Source organism: Zalophus californianus, chromosome 11, assembly GCF_009762305.2.
Source record: "Zalophus californianus isolate mZalCal1 chromosome 11, mZalCal1.pri.v2, whole genome shotgun sequence".
Lineage (NCBI taxonomy): Eukaryota > Metazoa > Chordata > Mammalia > Carnivora > Otariidae > Zalophus > Zalophus californianus.
Window position 1 is genome coordinate 111817987 of NC_045605.1, and position 12167 is coordinate 111830153.

At 66.3% G+C, this 12167-nt stretch overlaps 1 protein-coding gene across 3 annotated transcripts; it reads left to right on the forward strand.

Moving 5' to 3' along the window:
• The first annotated feature begins 2284 nt into the window (after nt 1-2284).
• Nucleotides 2285-10508, forward strand: TH (tyrosine hydroxylase). Of its 3 annotated transcripts, none has more exons than XM_027580256.2 (13): nt 2285-2458; nt 3959-4174; nt 5496-5670; nt 5959-6047; nt 6525-6592; nt 6845-6895; nt 7257-7402; nt 7482-7617; nt 7795-7864; nt 8542-8598; nt 8830-8925; nt 9140-9273; nt 10112-10508. In XM_027580256.2, exons 1-13 carry the CDS (start codon nt 2369-2371, stop codon nt 10269-10271), a joined length of 1488 nt encoding a protein of 495 aa, XP_027436057.2. In that variant the 5' UTR covers nt 2285-2368; the 3' UTR covers nt 10272-10508. The 3 variants fall into 3 exon arrangements, with proteins under 3 accessions (XP_027436057.2, XP_027436058.2, XP_027436059.2); XM_027580257.2 differs by having other exon boundaries at nt 3986-4174; XM_027580258.2 differs by lacking the exon at nt 8830-8925.
• Nucleotides 10509-12167: the final 1659 nt, after the last annotated feature.

The window sequence follows — 12167 nt, forward strand, 5'->3', positions numbered from 1 at the left end:
CCTGGTCGATGCCAGGGAGCTGCACACTGTCATTATGGGCCATTACGTCCTCTGGAGGCCGGGGCACAAAGAGGCCACTGGTGCTGAGTGCCCCGCCTGACTGCTGGGATTATTCAGGGTGATGGGAGGGGCGGGGGGCTGCACTGGGGGCTGGCCCTCCTCCCGATTGGGCCCCAGAGCGCACCCCCACTGCACTGGGTCCCGGACGCTCTGCTCCTCACCCTGCCCCCCCAAGACTGGCTTATAGCCCCAGGGCTATCTGGGTAGCAGAGACCCCATGTCCTCTCCTGGTGCCCACCTCCTCTGCAGTGGCTTGAAGCCCTACCCTCTCTCCCTGGGGCGGGGGCCACTGGTCTCGGTCTGCCTCTTGTGGCCTGAGGCCCTGGATCCTTGAAAGGAATGTCTTGCAAGCTGGGAATCCCGGGCTCGGGAGGCTGCAGCACCCAGAGAAATCACCTGCCTGGGGCCTCAGTCTCCCCTCTGCAGGACGGGTCTACGGACGCCTCAGCTGTCTGCAGGCAGGCCCTACAGATCACCGTCTGGCCTCGAGCCCCGGAGACCCTGGGTGCAGGGGGAGCCGGGGGCCAGAGAGAGGACACGAGGTTGTCTAGCCAGGAAAGAAGATGCTGGCCGGGGTGGACCCGGGGGTGAGGAGGAACGGCCCGGACTGCACCCAGGTTGGTCAGCCAGCCTTGCAGGGCAGGGATGTGTAGGAAAGCCTTCCCAGGATGGACCGCCTGTGCACTGACAGACAGACACCTGGTCAGGGGAAGCCGGAGGCCAGAGGAGGCAGCACGCAGCTCGGGAGTCCGCAGCTTCCGCCCTCCTGCCCACAGCCACCTGGCCCCGGGGAAGGAAGCTTAGCCCCCACGGAGCCTCCGTGCAGGCCCATGCCAGCTCAGGTAGGCAAAGGAATTAAAAAACAATATTTGTGTCAGCAGAAGACATTTGCTGAAAGGTTAAATCCACACTCAGCCGCTCCTCCGGCGCAGTGCTTAACCCCCTGCCCGGCGCCCCCCTGGGCAAACCGGCAGGCCTGGATCCGCATCCCTAAGTGATCCCTTGCAGCCCACCCTGGACGGGCAGAGGAGAGCCTGCCCAGAGTTCCAGGAGGCCTGGATGCTGGCTGGGGACCCTGGTGCCCTGGGGTAGAGGCCGGCCCCGGCCCGCACCCTGGGGATCTCGGAGCAAATTCTTCCAGGGTCTTCAGGGCATACCGGCATCCCTATGGAAGACCTCCTCTGGGCCAGGCCTTAGTGGCAGAGGCCACTGAGACATGGTCTTGAGCCCAGAGTCTAGGAGATGTCAGGCCAAGGCCCACACCAGGCACCGGGAGATGCAGTGGGCCAAGCAGCTGGGGGTCCTGGCCTCAGGGTGTTGGCAGAGGAGGGAGGTTAATATCAAGGACAAGAAGGCACAGACGTCACAGAATGAATGGTGGCTGAGCTGGGTTTCGTGGAATGCATAGGAGCTCACCAGGAGAAGAAGGGGGTGAATATTGCAAACTGGGTATCACGGACCCCCAGGCCCTCTTGGAGCAGGAAGTGGGAGCAGCCAAGGGTGAGAAGATCAGCAGGGGGAGGTGGGAGGAGGCACTTCCCTCTGTACCGACTGAGCTCTCCGGCTGCTTCTGGAGGGCGATGGGGAGCCATAGAGGGTGGGGAAGTAAGAGAGTGTCATGGTCAGACCGGTTTGGGGGAAGGTCCTGGAGGAGAGGGGTTGCCCAGCCAGACACCCCTCCCTCCGCTTCCCAAGTTCCTCACACTGGAGGGATGGGCCTTTCTGGAACATTCCAGGTTTCACAGGCTGTGCCTGGGGATCCAGGCCCAGGGAAATGGGACAAGGGACAGCTAACGCTCCTGCTGGTGGCATCTAATGGAAACATGCCGTGGGATCCTGCTGGGAAATTTGATGAAGAATCTTCTGGAAAAGCAAATGTTCTCCTGACATCCCAGGTTGGAGTCTGGGTTTCTCCTCTCGGGGGTTTCCAGGCCACCTGCCACGTGCACTCTCGGGGCGCCCGGAATAGTACCTCCCTGTGTACCCACTGTCACCCCCACCTGGGGTGTGGAGCTAAGGGGACGCCAGCTGTCCCCAGCCCCACAGAGCCCGTCCTCTGGAGCTGAGGTGATTCAGAGCGAGGGCCGTACCCCTGCTGGGCGCCTGCAGCGGGGACGCAATTAGATTTAATGGGACAGAGCCCTTTCTCCTGTGCGTCTTCGCTCCCGCCCACCGCCTCCCTCAGGCGGCAGGCGGCAGGAGAGGATGCGGGGAGGTGGGAGGTGGGAGACGGGAGACGTCAGCTCAGCCTATAAGAGGCCGCCCGGCAGAGGGCCGTGGAGGCGAGCCCCGGACGGACACCAGCGCCATGCCCACTCCCAGCTCCGCCTCGCCCCAGGCCAAGGGCTTCCGCAGGGCGGTCTCCGAGCTGGATGCCAAGCAGGCCGAAGCCATCATGGTAAGGGGGCTGCCGGTGCCTGGTGGCCAGCATGGGCTGGAAGTGCAGGGGTGTCCCCTGAAGGCTGGCAGGGTACCCGGACTCGGGGTCTATATGACGCCTCGGACCTGGGCACGGTGTGGGGTCCTGGCCCTGAGCAGCTGCTCTGCCCAGGCTGGTAGGCGACCCCCAACCACCCCACTGGGGGGTGTTTGAAGCTCTGTGGGTGGTTCCTCCCCGGCCCGGGGTGTGTGTGTGTGTGTGTGTGTGTGTGTGTGTGTGTGTGTGTGACAGTGCCCTGGGCCCTGGCGGTGACTCCTGGGGGGAGGTGCTGGCCACACAGAGGGGCAGACCCCAGTCTCCCATGAGCCCAAGGGTGATCGGGGCTCCAGGGCGATTTCCATCGTCATCCACCTGTCCACCGGCCACGCATTCGTACCCACGTATGACCTCCTGTCTTGAATCCCACCTCCCCTGCCTAGCCACCCTGGGCCCCTCTGACCACCAGGACAGTCCCCAAGGCATCACCCAGCACCTGGGGGCCCCCGAGGGCAGGAGGTCTATGCCGGGCATCCTCACCTCCATGAGGCTGGATAACTGGAGACCACTCAGGCCAGAAGAGGGGTCTTGCATGTCCTCAAGGATGCCCCAGAAGAATCAGCTCCCAAACATTTCAGATGGGCTCTGTTTTTAGACCTTGAATGAAAACATGGTTTGGGATCCGGAAATGTGATTTGCAGGCACCTGCTCAGAGAACTGCCCCCCCCCACCCCGCGCCCTGGGTTCTCAGTGAGATGTCCTCCCTACCCAGCTCCCGGGGCCCACCCAGCCTTGCAGGTGCTCCCTGACCCGGGGCTGCAGCCCTGCTCTGCTCACACCCCCGAGGCCAAGCGGGGGCTCGAGGGGCTTCTCCTGCACCCTCCCCACCATGTTCCAAGACCCGAGGACACCAGAACCTTCTTGGAAGTTCAGCTCCAAGGGACGAGCCTCAGACGTTCAGCTCCTCCTTCACGCTGGCCTGGGGGCTCACGGTCTTGGGGACAGGCTGTGGACCAAGTTTGGCCATGTCCCTGTGCTGTGGGGAAGGGCCGGGGTTGGGGTGCCGAGGTGACGTCTTTCAGTGTGGCAGGCGTGGGGGTCCCTCCCAGGAGCCAGACCCCGTGTTCCCTGCCCTCCCCAGTGCTCTGGCCGACGTCCACCTCAGGGTCCCGAGTCACCCCTCCTGTCACCTCGTCCGGTTGGGACCCGGGGACAGAAGCAAGGCAGCATGTGGGGGCCGTGGGCCCATCCTCCCACCACACCGGGCCCTAGCCCGTGGCTCCACATCTTCCCAGCCACCCCCCAAGCCCCACTGGGTGGAGACAGGCTCTTAGTTCCGCCCCAGCAGGCGAGGCCCGGCCAGCCAGTCCCTCCCGTGGGCACAGCAGGGGCTCACGGACACGGGGGCGGGGGGGGGGGCTTGGAACGGGGTCTGGGGGCAGCCGAGTGCAGGGGGGGAGCTGGGCGTGTCCTGCACCGCAGTCCCCACGCTTCGTCGGGCGGCGACAGAGCCTCATCGAGGACGCTCGCAAGGAGCGGGAGAAGGCCGAGGCCTTGTCGGCCGCCTCCTCGGAGCCCGGGGACCCCCTAGAGGCCGCAGTGTTCAAGGACAAGGACGGGAAGGCCGTGCTGAATCTGCTCTTCACCCTACGGGGCGCCAAGGCCGCGTCTCTGTCCCGGGCCGTGAAGGCATTTGAGGTGAGGCTGGCTGGTGCGGACACGGTGTCCCCTCCACGGGACACCCATGCAGAGGCATGGCTGCTCACTGAGGGCCACCAGGGAGAGGGTCTCAGGAGCCCTGGGCCTGGGGGTTTGCACCCTGAGAGCTCTGGGGGGCCCCCACGGCCCTCACAGTCTCCCTCATGGTCTCGGGAACTCCCTGAGCCCAAACCACCCACCGAGCCCTGACCCCCTGCCATCCCCACACCCACCACGTCACACACAGGGTGACACATGGGGGCAGCGCATGTGGCTCCCAGCAGGGCAGCCTGGAAAGTAGGGGTCCCCACCCCCACCTGCCCCTGACGGGCTCTAGCTAATGTGATGGCGGATGGTATTAGTTGCTCTGGTCACATGAGCCCGGGCGGGACATAGGTTCCTGGCACAGGCTCCCAAATGACATTAGAGCCGGACTCCAGCTCCTGGACATCTGTGTGGCCCGAGGGCCCGTCGAGATCCTGCATCCTTGTTGCTGGGTAACGGGCGACGGATGGGAGGTGGCGGCGAGCAGAGCCTTCCTGCCAGGCCCCAGGGCGCTCAGTGGCGCTGAGCGGGGCGTTGAGCCTCCTGGGTGCGGGGGCCACAGTGGGGCCCAGGGCCCGCCCCCCAGCCCCAGATGAGGCCACCAGGGGTGGCGGACCTTCCGAATAGCGGCTGGGGACTCAGGCCCAAGGGACGCATCACGTCACCCAGAAGACTGGGTGGAGGGGCCGCGCTGAGGACTCCCATCACATAAACTGGACAAAACCCCACCTCCCAGCCGCAAGCCCTCCCCAGGCCGCAGGCTCTGACCCGCGTGTGGAGGGGGGCTTGGGTGCTCCTGGCCGCACACATCCAGGGCGGGGCCGCAGGAGCTGAGCCCACGGAGCTTCTGCCTTCCCATCCCCCCCTCACCTCCCTCCCGTGTCTGTCTCTCTCTCCATCTCTCTCCATCTCTCTATCTCTCCATCTCTGTCTTTCTCCATCTCTGTCTCTCTCTCCATCTCTCTCTGTGTCTCTCCATCTCTCTGTCTCTCCATCTCTGTCTTTCTCCATCTCTGTCCCTCTCCATCTCTCTCTGTGTCTCTCCATCTCTTTGTCTCTCCATCTCTCTTTCTCCATCTCTGTCCCTCTCCATCTCTCTCTGTGTCTCTCCATCTCTCTGTCTCTCCATCTCTGTCATTCTCCATCTCTGTCCCTCTCCATCTCTCTCTGTGTCTCTCCATCTCTCTGTCTCTCCATCTCTGTCTTTCTCCATCTCTGTCTCTCTCTCCGTCTCTCTCTGTCTCTCCATCTCTCTGTCTCTCCCTTGCTCCCTAAGACGTTTGAAGCCCAAATCCACCATCTGGAGACCCGGCCCGCCCAGAAGCCACGGGCAGGGGGCCCCCACCTGGAGTACTTTGTGCGCTGTGAGGTGCCCAGCGCTGACCTGCCCGCCCTGCTCAGCTCTGTGCGCCGGGTGGCGGAGGACGTGCGTGGCGCTGGGGAGAACAAGGGTGAGGCTGGTTCCTCTGTCCTTGTGGGCAACCCCTGACCTTGAGATGGGGACACAGAAGCTTCCGCAGGGGACCCCTGAGGGGACCACACGTGAGGCCTAGGGGGTCCCCTCTCTGCCGGCTCAGGCCCTCCGCCCATCTGTGTGCTGGCCGGGGCACCTCTGGGACCTGCCCGCTGTCACGCCCCCGCCCCCCACCCCGGGCCCTGCCAAGGAAGCCGCAAGGGAGGCTGCTTCCAGGCCGGCCTGACGCTCATGCAGGCCCCTGTTCCCTCCACCCTCCATGAAGTCCTCTGGTTCCCGAGGAAAGTTTCTGAGCTGGACAAGTGTCACCATCTGGTCACCAAGTTTGACCCTGACCTGGACTTGGATCATCCGGTAAGCGGGTGCCCCCGGGCCTCCTGGCCTCCTGTATCCCTGTTCTCATGGCCAGGGTGTCATGGATGGGGCGTCACTCTGTCTGTCTGCTGCCCGGCTCCCGGCAGAACCACCGAGGCCGGGCTTGGTGCAGCCCCCAGGCACCCTGCTGTGCAGGGCAGGGAAGGGGCAGCCGGTGGGCAGGGGGGGGCATGCATCGGGCAGGGAAGGGGGCGGTGGGCAGGGAAGAGAAGTGGCGGCAGGCAGGGAGGATGTGTTGTTCAGGGGAGGGCCAGTCGGGCAGGGGAGGGGTGTCGGGCAGGGAAGGGAAGGGGAGTCAGGTGGGCAGGGAGGGGGGAGTTGGGCAGGGGAGGGGGGCTTCAGGCAGGGAAGGGGCATTGGGCAGGGAAAGGAAGGGGTGTCAGGTGGGCAGGGGGGGCATCGGGCAGGGAGGTGGCGGGCGGGCAACCTCCTGAGCGCGGGCGGCACTGCCCCCAGGGCTTCTCGGACCAGGCGTACCGCCAGCGCCGGAAGCTGATCGCGGAGATCGCGTTCCAGTACAAGCAGTAAGGACCCTGCCGGCCTCGGCCTCGGGGAGCCAGACCCCGTCTTGGAGCCTCACCCTGGCAGGGGGGAGGGCCATCTCTGTCACCAGCGCCGTCACTGTGGCCACTGGCTCGGGGCCCCGAGCCCAGCCGAGCAAACAGGAAGCTGCCGAGGCCCCGCGGCCGGCCGGCGCTCAGCCCCAAGCCCCTCCTGTCCGCCCCCCTGCCCGCCCTCCCCGAGAGGCCCCTGCTGACCGCGCACCCACTCCGCAGCGGCGACCCTATTCCCCGCGTGGAGTACACGGCCGAGGAGATTGCCACCTGGTAAGACCCCGGTGGCCCTCCCGGGGCAGAGGGGACAAGAAGGGCCGGGTGTGGAGGCCAGGTAGAGGAGGGACTTCCCAAGGCCCTGACCGTCCACCTGGGAGGAGAGGCTGCTGCTGGGTCCGGTCATCCCCGCGGCCCTCTGTCCCTCGGAGCCCCCCCAGTGGCCAGGGTCTTCAGGGTCCAGCGAGAGGCCTGCAGTGGGGGCCCCTGCAGAGCCTCCCCGGGTGGGGGGGGCAGAGAGGAGAGCCCACAAGGACGGGCTGCTCTATGTGGGGAGGGGCCGGGGTCTGGGTGGCCAGCGGACATGGCCACGTGGGGACGGGAGCCCCGCAGCAAGGCCTGAGACCCTTGCCTGCAGGAAGGAGGTCTACACCACCCTCAAGGGCCTCTACGTCACACACGCCTGCCGGGAGCACCTGGAGGCCTTCCAGTTGCTGGAGCGCTTCAGCGGCTACCGGGAGGACAGCATCCCCCAGCTGGAGGATGTGTCCCGCTTCCTGAAGGGTGCGTGGGCCGCAGGGGAGGGGCCCGCAGGAGGGAGGCGCCCACCAGCCTGGTGCCCTGACTCCCATGGCCCTTGCAGAGCGGACGGGCTTCCAGCTGCGGCCCGTGGCCGGCCTGCTGTCCGCCAGGGACTTCCTGGCCAGCCTGGCCTTCCGAGTGTTCCAGTGCACCCAGTACATCCGACACGCGTCCTCGCCAATGCACTCCCCCGAGCCGTGAGTGTGCACCTGCTCCCCACGGGGCCCGCCCCTGCTGCCCAGCCTGCTGCCCGGCCTCGCGCAACGGGACCAGAGGGGTGCCCACCTGCAAGCAGACGGAACGTGGGGGAGGGTGCAGGGGGCGGGCTGTCGGCACCCCAGCCCCCCAGCCGCCCCTTCTCCCCACCCCCACAGGGACTGTTGCCATGAGCTGCTGGGGCACGTGCCCATGCTGGCCGACCGGACCTTTGCTCAGTTCTCCCAGGTGTGTCTCAGGCCTCAGGCGGGGGCCGCTGTGGTCCGGGGCCGGGGGGCTGCACCTGCCGGCCATCCCTGGCACCATGCTTGAGTCCCTTGGCGGCTGGACATTATCCGCTTGGGTCCAGGAGGCTTCAAGGAGACTGGATGATCCTGGAATAGAGGGGCGGGTGGGCCATGGCGGGTGTGCTTGGACCCACTCTAGGAAAACCTCCTTATAGAAATGAGTCAGCCCGGCTGCTTGCCGAGCCCACAAGCGGGGGCCGGGGGGCGGGGTCCCATGGCCTGTGCTGCCACCTGCTGGCTTCCTGAAGAACAGCAGAGAGCTGTCCTGGTCCCTGGATTGATCCTGGGAGGGTCCCTGCATCCCAGGAGGGTCCCCCATCTTCGGAGGGTCTCTGCATCCTAGGAGGGTCCCTGCATCCCAGGAGGGTCCCCCCATCTTTGGAGGGCCCCTGCATACCTGGAGGGTCCCTGCATCTCAAGAGGGTCCCCCATCTTCGGAGGCCCCCTTCATACCTGGAGGACCTCTGTATCTGGGAAAGATCCCCCATCCTGGGAGGCTCCCCACATCCTGGGAGGGTCCCCGAAACCCCAGAGGGCCCCTGGAGCACCCTCACCGCATGCAGGCGCCCATGTAGGGGTGGGCCAAGCCTCTCCCTTCTCAGTCTCCTGCCTCCACAGGACATCGGGCTCGCGTCCTTGGGCGCTTCTGACAAGGAAATCGAGAAGCTGTCCACGGTGGGTGCCTTCCCCTGCAGGGCCTTGGGGGGCGTGCTCAGGACACCTGGGTTCAGGCCGGAGGGGCCCCCATCTGGGCTGAGGTCCCCTCTTCTGTCCAGGGACTGTTACCTTTACGCTGTGATTCCCAGGGCCGGCCGGGCTCTGCCGGGGTTGGGGGTGGGGCGGGGCCGAGCGTCGGGGGCTGGCGGGGCCGCGGCTGTGGGCACCATTGCAGTGCTGTCCCCCCAGCTGTACTGGTTTACGGTGGAGTTCGGGCTGTGTAAGCAGAATGGCGAGGTGAAGGCCTACGGTGCTGGGCTACTGTCCTCCTACGGGGAGCTCCTGGTGAGGCCCGCCCCTGCCGTGGCCCCCGGCCAGGAGGGTGCTCACCCTGGGGCTCCCGGGGAGGTGGGAGCAGGGGATGACCGAGGAAGCTCGTCCCGCGCTGTCCCCAGGCCTCTAGAGGACCCCTGCAGGGAGGGTGTGGAGTCAGGATGCGGCACTCCGTTCCCTCCGGGCCCGGGGCGTGGGGGTCCTGTGACCCATGGCCTCCTCCCAGCACTCCCTGTCTGAGGAGCCTGAGATCCGGGCCTTCGACCCCGACGCTGCAGCCGTGCAGCCCTACCAGGACCAGACCTACCAGTCCGTGTACTTTGTGTCTGAAAGTTTCAGCGACGCCAAGGACAAGCTCAGGTGGGCCAGGGCTCCCAGGGCTGAGACTCCCCCCACCACACCCCCAGACTGGGCTAGCCTGCAAGCAGGGCCTGGTGTGCACACCCCTCCCACCGTTGGCCCCCCAAAAGTCCCGGGGGGGGCGGGGGGGGAGAGCTGCCGGACTGGTGGTCAGGTCAAGGCCAGGTTTCAGGAGGCAGAGTTTGACCTTTATAAGAAGGATGTGTGGGGCCCTTCCCAGCCTCCTGCCTGCTGAACAGCTGGGGCCATGGGGTGGGACAGAGGGGCAGGGGTGGCTGAGGGTGGGTGGGGGAACCCCGGGGGGCCTGGAGGGGGCGAGGAGCCTCCAGGGCCGGGGGCTGAGGGTGCGTGACCAGTGGTGTCTGGGAGAGGGGGCAGAACCTGACGCATCCCACCTGCTCATCCTCAGAGAGAGTCTTGTTTTCCAGCTGAGGGAAACCGAGGCCCAGGGGCTGTGTGTGCAGAGTGGAGGTGCGGGAGGGCCGGATCCCACAAGCAAGTGTGGGGACAGGAACAGACCTGGGGCTCTCTGGGGCACACAGCCCAAGAAGGCCTCCTGGAGGGGTGGGGTGGGATGGGGGTCCAGCCGAGGCCCGCTTGGGAATGGCCTGTCCTTCCCCTGCCCCCCACCCTTGGAGCAGGTCTCGATCCCCCGTCTTGTCCAGTTGGTCGGTCGCAAGAAGCTTTTGGGGCCTGGGCTTGCCCCGCACTGATGATGTGCCCCCTCTCCTGGGGGCCGCAGACTCTGCCCCAAGCTGCCCCTGCTCCTCCCCACCTCCCCAGTGGCCCCAGAGTCCCCACCAGGTGACCGAGGGTCCATACGCCCTCCCCTCCCTAGGAACTACGCTTCCCGCATCCAACGCCCCTTCTCTGTGAAGTTTGACCCGTATACCCTGGCCATCGACGTGCTGGACAGTCCCCATGCGATCCGGCGCTCCCTGGAGGGCGTCCAGGATGAGCTGCACACCCTCACCCACGCGCTGAGCACCATCAGCTAGGAGCAGTGGGAGGGGCCCGAGGTCTCCCCACCCCTCCCTAGCCTCCCCCTGGCCCCTGCCCACGTGAGGGGCTGGATCACTGGGCACCCCGAGAGCCCGCCAGAGACCCTCCCTGCCGGAGGGCACCCCGTGGACCCCCACCCCACTGCTTCTCAGCTCTGCCTGCTGTGTCCTTGCTCCTCCCATGCTGCCCACGCCGCCCACTCGCAACCTCAATAAAAGAAAGACTCCCTCTGACCACCTCCCTGGCCTCCTCTGTGTGCCGGGCTCAGGGCTGGGGCCCCTCACCCCCTGCTCCTAGCCTTGCTCAAAGCTTTCTCTTCTGCCTCCCGCCTTCTCCGAGACCTCACCAGGCAGCCCAGGCCAGATAGGAGATGCCCTGCTCACCCCAGAGGACCAGTCTGTGCTGAGCTCCCAGCAGCTCCAGGGGGCGGAGGGGGTCCTGGCTGAGCGCATCATCCCCGTGGGGGCCGGGGGGCAGGGGCATCGGGAGCCGCACCTGGGGCTCACAGCTCTGCGTTTGGCGGGTGTGGCTTCCAAGGCAGGGCTGCAGGCTGGGCCCTCCCCACAAGCCGGGTGTCCCCACTAGAGGACAGGGGTACAGGGGCCAGCCCGTAGCAGGTGCAGGAACGGGGCCCTGAGGCATCCCACCCGCACAGAGCAGGGCCTGGAAATTGTCCCCAAAATGTGTGCTGATGGGGAGTCCAGCTGAGCTGGTTCCCAGATAACCTCCCTGGGCCTGAGTCCCCCAGCAAGGCAGCTGCGGGCTGGATTCCGGGCTCTGTGAGCTGCCCCTCAGCTCACTCAAGGGGTCTGACACGGCCCTCCAGCGGGAGGCCCCGCATCCTCCAGGGCTGGCCCAGCCCAAGCCTGGGGGCTTCCTGGGATGGGCCTGGCTCCTCCCTTGTTGCGGGGTGAGAAATGCCCACCGGTGTCCCGGGCCCTGCTCACCCGCGGCAGCCACGCCTGCCACGCACTGCCAGGGCCCTGGCATTGAGCTTTTAGTATGTCAGCCCCAGCAAACTGCTACTCATCTGTCAAGGCCCTCTGGGGCAGAAGCTTCTTCCCCAGCCCTCCCTGGTGGTCTAAGCACCTTGCCCATCCCAGGCCTCCCCTACCTGCCTCCCTTCAGCCCACGAGACCCCAGTGGGGGCCATTTCTGAGGGCTGTGAGCCCCACTGAGACCCTGGGGAAGGGGTGAGGGCTGGCCCTGACCCCCGAGCTCTACTGGCCTCTGGGCTCCGCCCTCTCACTGGGGTCCTGCTCCACCCACATCTTCCCATCCTGCATGTTCCTCTCAAGAGACCCCCAGACCTTCCGTGGCTACAGAGGGCCACGGGCTGCGTGGTGGCTGTGGGGGTTGCCGCGAGGCCTAGGCGGAAGCAGCAGTGGGGAAGGCACCCCACAGGATCAGCGGCATCCACCCTGGGCCGAGCGCGGCGTGGGGGAGTTGCTGAGCTCGGAGCAGGTGGGCCAGGCCCCTGTAGTCCCCCGGTCGTGCGGGGCCACAGACCAGGACTGCCCGGGCAGAGGGTCCAGCCTGGAGACTGGGGTCCATGCTGAGGCAAGGGCGCAGGATGCCCCCAACCCTTCCTGCCCACTTGGTCTGAGGCGACAGGAGGAGGCAGGGCTCAGCCTGTCACAGACCCTCGTGGTGTCACGGTTAGACATGGCAGGGGGAGGGGGAGAGGGTCCTGACCTCTCTCCTGGTCCTGTCCAGGGGGCTGGGGAGCACCCCAGGGGCCCCAACCGTATATATGAAAGCCCAGGGAGTCGATGGTCTGAAAGGGGTCAGCATGGGGGAGCCGGGCAGGGCCTCCAGAAGCAGGGGTGGCACGGAGGGCGAACATGGGCAGGAGAGAGGGTGTCTGCTGCCCCCACAGCAGAGATGAGAAG

What these genes read in the sequence shown, in the direction of transcription:
- TH (XM_027580256.2), top strand. Translation starts at nt 2,369, where the DNA reads ATGCCCACTCCCAGCTCCGCCTCGCCCCAGGCCAAGGGCTTCCGCAGG. An exon ending in ATCGCGTTCCAGTACAAGCA is followed by an intron (nt 6,593 to 6,844) that starts GTAAGGACCCTG and finishes CCCACTCCGCAG; the next exon opens with CGGCGACCCTATTCCCCGCG. An exon ending in GCCGAGGAGATTGCCACCTG is followed by an intron (nt 6,896 to 7,256) that starts GTAAGACCCCGG and finishes CCTTGCCTGCAG; the next exon opens with GAAGGAGGTCTACACCACCC.